This window comes from Carassius gibelio, chromosome A14, assembly GCF_023724105.1.
Source record: "Carassius gibelio isolate Cgi1373 ecotype wild population from Czech Republic chromosome A14, carGib1.2-hapl.c, whole genome shotgun sequence".
In the NCBI taxonomy this organism is placed as follows: domain Eukaryota; kingdom Metazoa; phylum Chordata; class Actinopteri; order Cypriniformes; family Cyprinidae; genus Carassius; species Carassius gibelio.
The window spans coordinates 16,358,605-16,374,455 of NC_068384.1; the positions used below are offsets into that span (position 1 = coordinate 16,358,605).

Here is a 15,851-nt window from a genome sequence, read left to right on the forward strand (position 1 = left end):
AGCTGAATTGCTAACCGCTATCTTCATAGGCAGCTTTCTTCTAAGGCGACATGTTAAATGTTGAGTTACTTTAGTACAATTTATATACTGATACTAGTTTTTACTAGTACTATGCTAGTTTTTCTGCCACACACCACACATGTTCTCACAAAGTGAAATATACATAGCAGAGCAAAGAGGACACTGACAATGACATCAGACAAGACAGAGCCGGTTACTTTTGGTATGAAACAAAGTCTCTGCTTTCTTTCTTTCTCTTTTAAGAAATTCCAACAATAAATGTGTTTTGTGGCTCTTTAATGTGTTGTGTGACTGATTGAAATTGCGCCTCATTTCAAGCAGCACGTGAACTGATCATCTCATCCTCTTTAATAGTTATAGCACAAAATAAATATGAATGAACATCAGAAGGTATCTTTTTTTCCACCACAGATGTTTATACACACCATTTTTCAAGTTCAACTCCGTCAATCTTAATCTATTAAACGCTCCTGTCTGGTTTGTTTGTGGGACAAAATGGCAGATTTGGCATTATGATTGGTCAGATGGCCTGTCTATTGATTTTAAAGGAGTTTGATATCCGCATGCTGCCAAGTTAACACTGTGGTACTCTAATAAGCATGCACAATAGACAGCACACACAAATAATGGTTAAACAAGCTTGTTTTACTACTGCTTTTCAATACTGAATGAAATAAATGTATATTATTAATTGTGTGATATATACACATTCTGTACTGTTTAACAATTTGGTCAAACGCAGATTTCTTGTAAGACAGCATAATTATCTAATCAAGTTATTCTGGTTACTTCGGGAACTGCATTTGTGATGCCTTAAAATGCCACCTACTTTGGCAGCTCAGTAGGGTTTTGGAACGCAGCCATTGTCTCTCTATCATTTATTTTCATTGTTGCTTTGACTCATTCTTCTCTCTGTCTCCATCGTATGGTCAGGATGAGTACAAGCCTGATAAAGATCTGTCAGAGGTGGACCTGAAGAATGCAGTACGGGTTCACCACGCTCTTGCTACTAGAGCCTGTGACTACAGCAAAAGACAGAACGTCCTCAAACTCAAGACCTCGGACTGGAGAGTGTTCCTCCTGCAGGCCCCGTAAGCATCATCCCTCTTAAACTGCTCCGAGAATCTTCTTTTTTTGTTGCTTTTACTAAAGTTGGTTAGTTAACAGTCCAGTATGTCACAGAGTACTAAGGGTCAGATTGCTTTCATTCTTTGCTTACTTGTAGTTTGACTTTCCCTTTAAATGTGTGCGTGTAGGAGTGAAGAGGAGATGATGTCATGGATTTTCAGGATTAATCTGGTCGCTGCTCTTTTCTCGGCTCCTGCTTTTCCCGCTGCCATCGGCTCCATGAAGAAATTCTGCCGACCGCTACTGCCTTCATCCACCACTAGACTCAACCAGGTGCACAAATACAGCTGTAAACTGACTACAGACTAATGAACTTCATCACGAAGTGGAAGAATTTCGAAAATTGATGATGATATTGAACTAATGATGAGCCAAACTATTTATTGAACAGTGCTGTTAAAATATTGCACCACACTCTACAGGAAAACTGTATCCCATGATGCAGTGGGATTCCTTTTCCAGTTTGGCAAATGTACTGTACACTGCTATATATGTATATATATATATATATATATATATACATACATACATACATATAAAAAAATTCTGCTATATATATATGTATATATATATATATATTAGGGGTGTAACGTACCGGACCGTTTCGGTACAGGGCTTTCGGTACGGTGCACGTGTGTACCGAATGACCGAATGCAATATTTTGTTTGGGGAACATAGGTACATTTTCGTGTTTCAAATCGAACATATTAAGTGGCGGAAGTCTCCGCGTTCTGCACAAATCCCCCCTGCAGCTGATTCTAAGGCTAGTGACACATTGGCTGCGTGGCATGTGTGTGCGTTTCTACTGCGTGTCAGTTGCTTCGCGTTTTCTGTATCTTTACACACCAGAATCATGCCTGACGCTGGCGCGCTGCTGCTGTGGGTGACATAGAGGGAGACCGCCGACAGACCAGGATCTTGTCTTCACGACAACAATATTTATACTTGTTGAGCATAAATATAAAGCATACTGATAAAGGACACTGTCAACAGTATTGACGGCAAAATAGACTATGTTTGACAGGTGCAATATGCCAGTGTGTCACCGGCCTAAGGTTTTCAAAAGGCATCACACGAGTGTGAACATCACTACAACTAGGAAAAAAAACGATTGTAATTCAAACGCAGCTCGCGTCGGCATTTTAACAGAATTTTGCTCTCAATTCCGATCGGGCCTACGCAATAACGAAATCTGAGCAGGTCAAAAAACTGAAACTGTTGATGCTGCACTTTACACTTTGGAAAAGTTATATATTTTTTTAAATATGAGCAGGCCTACAAGCTGGGATTGGTAATGCTACACTGTAATCATAGTTATTTATTTATATTTTTCATTATATTTTATTATGTGATATTGGCTTGAGACTGAGAGTATTTTATTTAGTGGAGAACTTTGCAGCAGAATTTTATTTCTTATTCTTTTTTTATTTTATTATAAATTATATTTTATTATTTATTTTATAAGTATTTAAAAAAATTGTAAACAAATTGTTAAAAAAAGTTTATAGTAATAAACAACCTGCAGTTTAATGTTTGCATTTCTTTCCCTTACTGTACCGAAAACGAACCAAACCGTGACTTTAAAACCGAGGTACATACCAAACTGTAATTTTTGCGTACCGTTACACCCCTAATATATATATAAAATATATATTTATTTATTTATTTATAAGTGGTCGACAGATATATCGCCATATATTCTGGGGTGATGATTCATCCTCTTGTTATTCAAAACCTCTATTTTATAAATAGTAAAAAAAAAAATAGTAGACAATGTACAGTATATACATTATGATAGTTCTAATTTATACAGGAAGAGCAACTGAAGTCCCATGAGAACAAACTGAAGCAGATTTCTCTGGAGTTGGAGGAACACAAGAGGAGCCCACCAGACCTGACCCCCAAGAGCAAAGAATCAGAAGAGTATCGAATCAAAGAGCACTATTTAACCTATGAGGTCAGACCAATATAAAGTCATCTGTCTCAGAGCTCATCTGAAAGCTTTTGTTTGTCCTTTTAGATGTTACAATAATGCTTTAGCTGTTGTACAGGCCTAAAGGAGAAGAACATATAGGTTTCAGTTGAACTTGTTAGAAAATACAGTTTTATACCTTTGTTTTAGTTATCAAATGATGGCTTTAACTGATTAAAAACACATTGGTCACAAAATAGCATCTGTTAAAAAATCTATATCAGTGGTTCCCAATTGGTGGTTCTTGACCAGAAATGAGGTCACAAGTCTTGGTCAACAGGGAAAATAATGCAAATTACAAACTGTAAATGCAGCTAAGCATATAATCTTGCATGATTACAATAGCAAATAAATAGGCTACAAACTCTTAGAAAGGAGGACTTTTCATGTGCATTTTCTTATTGTCAAGGTTTATATTACCCATACTACAATAAACAAGTTAAAATGAGGATATTCTGTATTGTATGTTTTATGCATGAATTATCAAAATTTAGAAAATTAACAAACAGATTAAATAATACAAATAATTTTTATTAATAAATTTATGAATATTACATTGTTTGATTTCAATGACATTTTTGTTTATTTTTGCACAATAAAAAAAAATTATTGGGTCTGAAAGATCCCTAATCTGGGTCCTGAAACAAAATAATTTGAGAACCACTGATTTAAAGCACATAAACAGTATCTAACATTTTTGTCTACAACAGGGAACTACTCTGTGTATGTAATATTTTGCTAACCAACACCATTAACTTTTACATTTAAAGTCATTTTAATCGTAATTTATTTCTACATCTGCAGAAATGTCGCTATGAGACATACATCAGTCTCCTGCAGGCCAAGGTTCGCACAGGAAGTGATGACTTGGATAAGATTGAAGCCAGCCTGTTCAGTGGGGAGGGGAAAGAAGGTTACCTGCGCAAAACTCAGTCCAGCCCATCAATCAGCCAAGGTCAGGGGGTCAACGGACGGGCCGGTCATAAACACACCCCAGATCACAATAGCTGAAGAGCCTTCTTCGACCTCTGAACTCATGTGACACACTCACGTTTGAGCCTGATTGCAGTGGGTTTGAATATGTGAGACAGTGTCGAGAGAAATACAAACCGTAGCATTATAATGTCCTTATTATTTCAAAGTACAGTAAATTTATTATGACCATAATGTATATTATTAGTATTATTACTACAACAAAAAACATAGTTAATTGTGCTATAAACATTATTATGTGCCAAAAATGAAAAAATGAGGAGACCAAGACTGTATAAGTGGGAAGAAATGACAACACTGCATATAAAGTTAAGAGAAGGTGAACTGTGGCATTACAAATGCATTGTGGAAGATGCACTGTGACATGCAGCCATGTTGTGATGTCATTTAGTATTTTAAGCCTGGCTCACACTACAGGAGTTTTAAAATCATAACTGATTTTGAAATTTGGTTGCAGCACACACATAAGGAGAATCTTTGCAGCTGATCTTCCCTCAAATATTAAAGATGCACACACTACAAGATTTGAACATCGTGGCACATCACACACTGCAAGATATCATTAAGATCATGCTAGAGGGAGCACTTCACGTGATCTCACGCAGCAGATCGTCACAGAATATATATTTTTTGTTTTGTTTTAGCATGCTAGCTTTCTCCACTCACCTGGTTTTCACTCATTTCACTCCAGCACCTCAATTTCTCCTTACAGTTGTGATGTGTTTTCGACACATTACAGACAGTTGTGTTCATCAAGTAAAAGTCTTCTATCTCCACTATCCAACGAAGCCCTACATCAGCTGTTTTGCAGTTTTGCGCATTGGCTGTGAAAGTACTGACGTAATCATATAGCCATCATCATTCCAAATAAATCCTAAATATCAAACATGTTTGAAAATAATCGGGGCTGCTGATAATAATCGGTAAACGCACTGATCCGATAAAAAAATATTACCAGATAATCCGCGCCAAACATTGGGACAGATCGAGGTGCTCGACAAGATGTTCGCTCTGATTCTCGGGAGGGGGAAATCGGGGCTAAATCAGGCAAAAAATCCTGCAGTGTGAGCCAGGCTTTACTGTGACACACAAAGAGATTCATTTAGGTTCCATTAAAGGGACAAAATATGACCCTCATATCATTCCAAATCTGTACGATTTTCTTTGGAGGAACATAGAAGATATTTTAAAGAATGTTGGGGCCTAAACAACATCATTCCCCATTTTCTTTCATTGTATGAAAAAAAAGAAAACTGCACAGACATTTTTCTAAACATAATCTTTTGTGTAATGCAAAAGATGGAAAGTCATACAGGTTTTGGGTGACTTGAAGACAGAATTTGTCAGTGTTAAAGTCCGTTTATATGTGGAGATGACAATGAGTATTGGTCAATAGATCGACCAATAAAGCGCTGCAGTGATAGTATTTTTGTAGGCCAACCTGAAAGTTTGCACAACCTTGCTTCCCTCAACAACAACTTTATTGCAGAAAAGAAGCTCCGTGTCCGATAAAAGTTTATGATTCTTACATACTTTATTCAACATAATAATCTTCAGAAATGGACAAAATTGTATGACTTTTGACACCTAAAGCCTGGACACACCGAGCCAACAGCGAGCGACCGTCGGGCTAGTTTATTTGCTGTGTTCTACTCGTCGGCTCTAATTGGATGTTCAGTTTAGCAAACAAATCAGTGCCCGAGAATTAAATTGAAAGTGATGAAAACAATCATGTGAATGAAGGTGGTACAGACAAAAGGCTGTTTAAATATTACATGATATTTATAGGTGAATGTTTTCAACATGAGCCACTTAAAAAGATTAAAGTTACTGATATTCCAAATGGCAAGCAAGCGCTGCTTTGTTTACCTTTCGTATATCTGCGTTTATCTCGTATATCTTTATTTCAGTTTCTCCTTTTGAATGACGAATATAAATACTATTATTAGCTGCTGATATGAACAGCTCGTTCCTCTCAGGCATGCGCAGAATGACCGTGTTAGTTTGCCATCGGTTTTAGTCTGTGCGGTATGTTACAGCGCAGGTTTTTGGTCCAATGCTTTCGTTGCCGCTAGTTCTTTGAAGTTGGCTTGGTATGTCCGGGCCTTAAATATAATCAACAAAAGTAAAATGCTAAACATAGGCTATCAGTGAATTACACCATGGCCACATGACTTCAACTTCTCCGCTATTTACCTTCAAACAACTCTTTCAATCAATGTTTTTTTGTATCCCTAAAATGCAATTTTTTTCAGGTTTTGGCCTATAAAAACATGTCATCTCTGCAGCACTCTATAGCATGCAGTTAAGGTGGGACTGTCGGTTTAACTGACCAATGGCAGACAGGGAGAGTTCTGAAAATCTGTTTGAAAAGTCTAAACTGCAATTCCGCACAGAAGTGACACATTTCACCTTTAAATAAATCATGACATCACTTTGCAGTGTTTGACATTCTTTATGACATCACAACGTGTGTGTATCCCAAGGCTGTGTGTAGTAATGGCTTCCTGATTGACAGGTCTGCTTTAGATGTAGGATTTGATGTACTTGTGAGATGCTCACAGTATCGGTCTCATGAAGTGGCCAGTTTAAGGGCTTTGCTACACGTTGGGGTGCATGTAAAGATTCATGTGGGCTGTTTATAGTGTTATATAACTACCCCCTTGTAATTATTTATTATGTTATATTTATTAATTGTAAATTTATATTCTCCTTTTGGAGAAAATATAGCGGGAAGTCGCTTGTAAAGATGACTACATTTGACTCTTGATTAGTTTTACCTGCACCCTTGTTGTTTTTTGTTTGTTGTTTTAACTCTCTTAACTAAGGAGCTGACGGTTGATTAATGGATCCAGGGATATATCCGATGTTGGAAAATACGGTGTCTTAACACGGGACAGGGTATGGGACATTGTATGCACACAAGCGAGGAAGGAAGACTGCAAGTTGAGTCTGAATATGCAAAACAGTGACGAAGAGGAAAAAAAATTGGGACTGAAAGCGACGCCCTCATTTTCTCTATTCAGTGGACCACAAAGCCTCTATGTGTTTCTATGTGCCTGCAGAAAATTCAACCTGGACTGAATATTGAGCAGCAGGACTGCAAACAACACACCATGAACCTCCCTGCTTCTTCATCTGAATCGCTGTAGCGTATCGAAACGTCTCAATCCTGGAAACGTGTCACTTTTGAAGAAGATAATTGTTCTTGAGCCACCAAATAGGACTCTGAAACTTAACGGTACAAACTTTGAGCAAGTGCAAGTAGATTTTTATAGTCCTGTCGTAAAGCATGAGGACGTGAGAGATTGAGCTTTTGGCTCTTTTATGCTTTATGGATGTGGAATGACATTAGAGCTGCAATTTTATACATTCTTAGTAATGGCTTTCTTAAAAGGGACCTCTATAGCCTTCTTTTCGCTTTGGCTGTTGTGCTAACATGATTTTCCCATTTAGGGTAGAACTCCGATGCTGTTGTAATAAAAGATTGTGATTATTTCACCATCTCAACCTGCGTGGAAGGAGTCTGTGTTTCATCTCATTTAAAGTTAGTAGGCACTCATTTGCAAAGTGTTGCATTAATAATTTCTTGCAGAACATCACTGGTACATCTTTCTTCTCATATTTAATGTTTTTATTTTAATGCAAACTAATAGGTTTTCTTGGGGGATTCTATTATACACCTTATTATCAAGCAGGTATTACCAATTAACATATCTAAGGCATCAAAGTTTTTGGGAACCGAGTTAAACATAAATTGTAAACATTGATCTCCAAGTACAGCGTCCCTGGGAAGGCCAAACAAAGGTGATTGGACTCCGAGATGAAAATAACAGTGTTTCGACGACATGGCAAACACAACACAACTCTTCCTCTTCTCCGTCTGAGCGCAACAAGACCACACCCCCTTTTTGTGTATTCATGTGGGTGGAGGTTAGTCAAAAAACTGTTTAAGTGACGTCATTACTGCAGGAACTAGAGGGCTGTAGTCCAAACGGGTCGTTCGATGTAGGCAAATTCTGTTAAATAAAATATCTCGCTTGGCATTGAACTTTGAGCTTTAGAATTTTACAGATATTATTTATACTCTAACAACAACATTACACACTAAAGTTTAAAACATGGGATCACGAAGAACGGAATTGTAATTTTTGGGTCAACTATTTCTTTAAAATGCCACTGGAACTGAGCTGATAATTAAACACCACAAAAAACAATCATTGCCAGGGAGGAATGGATGATTTATTGCAATTAGTCATTTTCAGACACAAAGGCTTTCCAACTCAAGAACAACATACGTACCTGTACAAAAATACACTTGTTACCAAGAAACGTAAATCTGAATAAAGTTGTGAGAACACGCAAAACAGCCAAGGGAACAAACAGAGAATGAGGAGGAACTTTGTGGCAATGAAGAAAAGTGGAACACGATGGCATTTCTAAGCAATTTAAGCACCATATTCATGTTATAGGAAAGGCTGAACAGAATACCTTTGAATGTATGACTTAGGTTTAACATGGGTACACACATGAGAATAATCACAGTATTTTTTCATTAGACATTTTTAACCAACTAAAGAAAATAACAGTTGGTGCACTACTTAGTCATCATGCAATTTACTTTAGTAAACCTTCTGTAACACAGACAAAATAGACTTCAATATGTAGAAGAACTTCATATATTTCTGCCAAACAGCAATTGTCACAAAGCCTGGAAAGTAATTATAGAATCTTTGAACGTGAGGTCAACTATCAAAAATAATATGCTGATTTTTTTTTTATTTCTTTATATATTTAAAGTGCAAGGATTTTATCCATTTGATTCAATGCTTTCTGTAAGTATAAAATACAAAGGAAAAAAAAAACAGCAATATGCTTTTTTCCTATATATACATTCCCCATGAATATAGGAACATATATTTAGGAATCATTTACATATTTATATATTTTTTATATATATATATATATGCTATCTTTTATCTTTAATAAAGAGGAGCATCATATGTAACAAACCATATATACACACACATCACAGGTCATATATATATATTTTTAAGTACAACACATTTGATAGGGAATAAAAAGGAAATGGTTGGTGGGATATGTGAATACCCTCCTTGTGCATTGACCCTCGATGCAGGACCCCTCCCAGACAGTCTGCTTAATACACAAAACGCTCACAGTTACATGCTAAGCAGGTCAAAGCCTTGAGCTTGTGAGACCGAAGGAACGTGAAGTATGAGAACTAATCCAAGTTGGTGACTGGCCGTGGTTTAATAGGGAAGGGGACATATAATGGCACACACACACTTCATAAGATTCACACATAGATCAAGTTAAAAGGTTGCGCTTCGCTCTTCGTATTGGAAATCGCAGATACGTGAGGGCTTTAAGGTGTCTGTGCAGCTCCATTAATTCTGTTCTGCTCATTAAGGACAGGTGATGCTTCGAATCAGCACCTGGAATTGGAGAAAAGCCTGAAATTGCTATTCCAGTCCAGCATGGAGTACCATCTAATTTTTTGTCCCCACAGCCTGTTGTGCATCAAACCAATACTGGTCTTTGCTGGTGGAGAGCTCGAACACTATTAAATGAGAAAAGTCTTAGCTGAACGATGCCACCCGGACAGGATTGAGCCATTTAGCACCTTCACGAAGTTCACGATTGACTTAAAACGCGTATATTCGATCGACGGTGTTTTTGCATCACTAGAAAACACCCTTAAATGTTACTTCCAGTTTAGATTTCGCACAGTGGCACACATCAAACAGTTTTTTTGTAATTGGATCTGGGCAGTGATAGGAAAAAGATTTGCTTACCGGTCTCAAGAGGAAAAGAAATATAACCCGTCTACAAACAGAGCTAAAATAGTCCCTACAAGAGAAGCATGCCGTTTCAGATTCAGTCTTAAGAGATGTGAGGGCAAATCGAGACAAAGTGCGTATGTATGCTTTAATATTGTGCAGTGGTAAACAAGAGACCAAACGCTCTGCAGGAATAAAGTCAGCCTTGATCCCCAATAGATTTTCCTCATGTGCTTAGCACGAAACAGGCCCTTTAGCACAAAACAGGCCTTTAGCATGGAGGTCTGTGGCTAGAAACCTCCAAACTGTCTGTAGGCTGGTGGCTTCAGTAGATATGAAGGTCTCGTTTTTACAAAACCCCACATCTCTTAGTATTTGTGATGTTTGGGTCTGAGAGCTAACAGGCTTTTACCTGCAATACTAGTGAGCTGGCTTATGTCGAGAAACGGATTGAGGAAAAAAATATATATATTTTTTTTCCCCTAACAACATTCACAAGATATTTTATCAAATAAATAGTTATGAATATCTCTGACTGAAGCATTGTGCATTTAACATTGCCTAAAAAAACAACAACAGCAAAAACATATATATATATTAGCAACAGAGTATCAAACCACCGAGAAGCTTTTGAAGTGACTACATCACTGTATTTTTAGGTCATACAGGATTGTTTCGGATTGGCGGAGATCAGATTTGCTACCGTATACATGCAGGTGTTTTCAGGCGGCCCCTGTTTGTGGTGACTGGCTATGTTACTAGAATAAACCCTTAACTTTGACTTGGGCAGTCAAAAGGTTAGTTTAATATGCAGAAAAAATTTTCAATTACAGCGAGCCTCATGCGTACATTTTTGTTGTTGCAGGGGACAAGTATCCACACACATTTAGAATGCAGATGTCGCGCAACATTCAATCATCCCGCAGAATCTGACCCCCCTCGAACCCCAAGAGGTAGCTATCTGTAATGCCTGTTCAAAAACATTGCATTATTGTTTTCTACATACTCAATGTAGTATTTCTGGTAATGCTTGTGTCGTGTTGAAGTTGAGTTCTAATCAGATGGATTATACAACTGAATTAACAAAAAAAAGAAATGACAAATGTTTAATTTGTTCATTTGTATCTTCAGTTACATGTGTGAAACTTTAAAAGATAGTGTCATATTTTCATAGTTATTGCAACATCATTCAGGGATTTTGTAGGATTTCCAATCAGATACTGAATAAGACATGTGCTGGTATTCGGTAATGCGATATATCGCGGTAATGAATACGCATGATATTGTTATGGTGGGCCCTTCTAAACACGTGCGAGATGCGCTGAATGAAAGCACATCCACTCTATGACAGCAGATGGCGATAAACTGCAGAAAATGCAGCCTGGAAACCCCATAAAGCAGCTACGCTACTTTCTAAAACATATTTAAATAGCCATTCAGATTTGTGGATTTGCTATGGTGTTCATCACAGTGCCAAATACTTAAGTATTTAGACTTAGTAGGCTATTTATTTTCAAACTTGTTTTACATTTTAATCTGGACTACAACATGCCCTAGATATTTTTTTTAAGTGATTTGGTTATTTGTTAATTCACACTTCACATTAGGGGTTCATTATTTAACATTAGTTAATTCATTAATTAAACTGCCAAGTAAAAATTCTTCTGAACATTCATTAATCTTAGTTATTCTGACATTTAATAACATGTTGTTAACATCTAAAGTTAACAACTGTATTATTTAATGACCTAACATGAACTTGTATTTTTTAACAAAGATTAATTCCTTCTCTAGAAAATGTAGCTATTGCTCATTGTGAATGTTGATGGTTAACTAATGAGGTATTATTGTAAAGTGATACCTATTGGTCTTTATAGTTCTTTTGCATTTTAATCTGTGTAAAACTTTTAACTTTATATATTTTTCTGCATTGATTCATTGTATTTAATCTTCAGTTATTTTTTTATAAGAATAATGTTATTAAATGGGTTATACTGTATTATGACAACTTTTTTTAAAATAAATTTTCAATACCGAGATAATACCGTATACTGTGACAAAAGCATGAGCAATTAATCGCAACAGGAAAATTTGATACCAGCATATCCCTACATTGAATACAGTACCAGTTATAAGCTCTCTCAGGAAATAGTTTTGATTGGGGGTCCAAAGGGGGACATGAAACTGCAGCAGGGCTGAATTTGGGGCAATGCAGCCTATTGCACAAGATACTGAAATGATAGCATTGTAACTTTAGCGAGAAAAGTAAAATCTCAAGGTGCAATGTGACGAGGTTGACAAACAAATTCAGCAACTGATAAGACCGGCAGAAAAAAAAAAAATCCCACGAACGGGGATATTAGCACCATACAAAAAAATCATACAGGCTACTGCCTCGGCCGTAAGTCTACTAATATAGGCCTACATTAACATAACGCTGGGCTGTAGCGAGAAACATACATACAAACTTATCACGCTGTTTTTATTTATTAATTTGTTTTTATAATTTTTTTGTACACGCAGCTTTTTCTTTTTTTAAACTTGTTACTTTTTATATATTTTTACAAGAAGCACAAGGAGCAGACCTCCACCGTCTTTAGGTGACTACTGCTGTGTTCACGTTGCGCCAGAACTACAGAAGTTTTTGACAAGCAAAAAAAAAAAAAAACATCTATGTCTATCATAACTGTAAAAATTTCACGAAAGCTGGCATCAATGACAAAACCCCAAATCGATTTTGCCTTTGAGCACCCCTATGGAGAACCAAAGTAATTCTGATAAGACGTGAACGCAGCACATCCATGTTTACGTCAGCGCTGTTTGATTATGACATCATTGTTCTTTTCACAGCAACGCCTCTTTCTTTGATTGGCTTGTCGAAGAAGTCATCGAAGAAGCTCCACGAGCGGTACAGCGACTACGCTGTTGTGACCCCAAACGACAAAGAAAGACAAACAGCGATCGGAAAGAAAATGATCGAAACACGTAAAGCATGTAAACGTGTGGAGAATATAAGGCACCAAAGTTGTTTTTTTGACGTTGTAGAGGATGCTCCGCGCAGGTATTAACACAACTCGCACTAGTGGACAGCTCCTTTTTGAGTAACCACCACTCTCCCACCCTACCCCCCCTCCCAAAAATGAAGAATTCCCACAGAAAACGTGGGCAATTTCATAAGGATCTAAGTACATCTGATTCACAAAATCATAGTTTGTATATCTAAGTTAGCACTTCAATGAACGTCTGCCCAAATGTCAGTGGGCAATGGTGCAACAGGGTTCGTATTTAACAGGAACAAATGTCAACCGGTTGTTTTAGCAATGCCTTCGCTGTTGCATGAGGCGTGCAAACAAACAATCTCATTTGCTTGGTCTATAGAATTTAAAAGGCAAATGAGTAAACAACATATCTAGATCTCCTCATATGCATTTCAAGGTGCACTCGGTCATTTTGGGTTTATGTTAGACATGAAGCTTATTTTGCTATGACACATTTTCTGCAAATTAAAGTGAATAATATCATTGAGTTTATGCTGATAATTTGACTGGTCATGTAATCTCAACATGGTGGACCCCATGATGCAACCATGCAAAAAAAAAAAAGTTTAAATAATTGAAAAATGACCAAGTGTACCTTTTAAGTCGAACCAGAATGGGTGAAATCCATTTATATAAATTGATTAATCTAACAATAGTGCATGTTAAAATATTGACAGCACTCCCGCATCACTATTCCTTCACTCCTGATGTTCGTTTGCATGTTGAACCTTTGGTTCAAACGGTTCCTAAATACTAGCTTTTGTGCTGGAAGTCAAAAGTGAGTACTAATTATATATTTCTTCCTTTTTTTTCAATTTGCAGCTTTGGAAATAGTATTATACTGCAAAAAAAAAGTCCATCATTGTTTTCCAGTCAAATACACGGCATCCTTAAAATAATTTACTTGACAAGCAAAACTGTACAAGTCTGAATGAGGTCAGAAGCTCCAATAAGCAACAAGCCACCATGGCGTCACTCACTTTGCATGCTCTCGTTTAGAAACCCCAGTGTGCATGCTGAAGATGAACAGCATTTTCATGCCATTTTTTTTTTTTTTTTGAAAGTACATTTTAAAATATGCTAAACACATAAGGTTATCAGTTTTTAAACATGGAGCAGCTGCTGTCAAGTTGGCAACATGATTGACTGGTGTCAGTGCTGAAGTGTTTAGAAAGCATATCAAATCGTATCGTTTTTATATCAAGTGTCATTTTACCATTGACTATGTATGTTCTTTTATTTCGAGTATTGACATTATTTGCTGTGTCATGAGTGGTCTGAATAAAATTGTGTGTGTATGGTTTTCAGGATGTTTAGATATTTGTACTGGAAAACAAGTGGGTTTTTGCAGTGCATAAGAGCTTGAATGTGTCACACACGTGGGTAAAGGGGGATATACACACACTCCTGCACCATCCTGGACACGGATCATACATCATGTTGTGGATAGCAGCGTCTTACTGTTAAATGGTGGGTAAGTGGGTAGTTTCCGGCGATGAGTGAAGAGATGCAACTGTTTGAGTCTGTGAGGGTTGTGTGTGTGTGTGTGTAGATCGATCCCAAATTACAGTAACGTCTGATTATCATGTCATTCTTCCTGTACGCACAGGTATGCATTAGTCCTCGTCCCCGTCGTCCCCGTGCAGGCCCTCCGGTAGCATCTCGCGCGCCCTCCGCTCTCGGCTCCGCTCCTGGATCTTCTTCATCTCGTCCGCGTACTTGCAGAAGGTCGTGCCGAATTTGGACCAGACTTTGCAGGGCACCGTGATGGAGTTGCGGTAGGTGGGCTTCACTTCGCTGACCCGCATGAAGACGCCGTACTTGTTGGAGCCCACGTCGAAGAAGAAGCGCTTGTTGTCCACGGTCAACGACGTGCCCTCGGGCAGCTCCGCCGGGTCCTCGTCCACGCCGAAGTCGTCGATGAGTTTGGCCAACGCGTCGCGGAACTCGATGAGTCCCTGAGCAGGTAGAGCGATGGTCTGGCCTTGCGAGGGTCCAGGGCCGGGCCCGCGATTGACGGTCTGCCGGATCCGGAGAAACCGCCCCCTCTGGTTCTCCTTCAGATCCATGTAGTACTTCCGATTCTCCCGCACCAGGAACTCGCTCTTAAGCGCCCTACGGGGCTCGTCCTGCACCGTGTCAGGGTTGCTGGGGCCCAGCTGGGCGTAGTGCTCGATGAAGTCTCCTAGATAGTCGCGAAACTCCACAGCGACGGACATGGAGAGAGTGAGGCGGCTCTTGTTTCCCCCGGCCCCGACCTCTGCTATCTTCAGAAAGCGGCCTTTGGCGTTCTGCTTCACGTCCAGATAGAAGCGTTTGTTCTGAATGTCCACCCGCTTCGAGGCGAGCTCCTCCGTGTCGTGCTGGAGCCGCGATGCAGCACCCTGTTGCATCGGACCGGGGCCTGCGGCGAATCCACCGTGCTCACTTCCACTGTCTCTGTCCGCCATGATGCAGCCTCTCCGTCTCCCTCAGCCCTGCTGCAAAAGCGAGTGGTGCTGAGCGACTGCGGAGCTCTCGCGAGATCTGCTGCCAGAGACGCTTAATAAAAGAGGAGACGACAACCTCCGCGTCCAGCGGCCAACGTGGATCAGGTAAGCAGCAAAGAACGCAACCAAGGTAAAAAACAGTAAACTAAATATTTTAGAGGGTTACTACACGTGACATTCCGAGCTAAAACGTGTTATATTATTCTTATAACACCGCTGTATTGTTTTAAAAGCAATTGAATGTTTAGTTAGCCTATATAAAGGATTCAAATGTATATCAACATCTTTTTTGAAAACAAAAATATTTTTAATTATATTAATTACTGTATAATTTTCAAGGAATGTAATAAAATAATTAAAAACTTAATATGAAATGGTCTATTTTCAAAGTGTCACTACAAAACAC

The 15,851-nt window shown here is 38.4% G+C and overlaps 2 protein-coding genes across 6 annotated transcripts in view; one reads left to right on the top strand and one right to left on the bottom strand.

The window, feature by feature from the left end:
• Positions 1–7,624, top strand: part of LOC128027664 (PH and SEC7 domain-containing protein 2-like) — a 43,458-nt gene extending 35,834 nt beyond the window's left edge. For all 5 annotated transcript variants that reach the window (XM_052615459.1, XM_052615458.1, XM_052615461.1 and 2 more), the window contains 4 exons: positions 955–1,112; positions 1,278–1,422; positions 2,963–3,106; positions 3,926–7,624. In XM_052615459.1, coding sequence (XP_052471419.1) covers positions 955–1,112; positions 1,278–1,422; positions 2,963–3,106; positions 3,926–4,132 — 654 coding nt within the window. In that variant the 3' untranslated portion in view covers positions 4,133–7,624. The remainder of the gene's footprint in view (positions 1–954; positions 1,113–1,277; positions 1,423–2,962; positions 3,107–3,925) is intronic.
• A 710-nt stretch (positions 7,625–8,334) lies between these two features.
• On the bottom strand, positions 8,335–15,451 carry LOC128027666 (transcriptional activator protein Pur-alpha-like). The gene has a single exon (XM_052615463.1). It carries the CDS (start codon positions 15,404–15,406, stop codon positions 14,573–14,575), a length of 834 nt encoding a protein of 277 aa, XP_052471423.1. The 5' UTR covers positions 15,407–15,451; the 3' UTR covers positions 8,335–14,572.
• Positions 15,452–15,851: the final 400 nt, after the last annotated feature.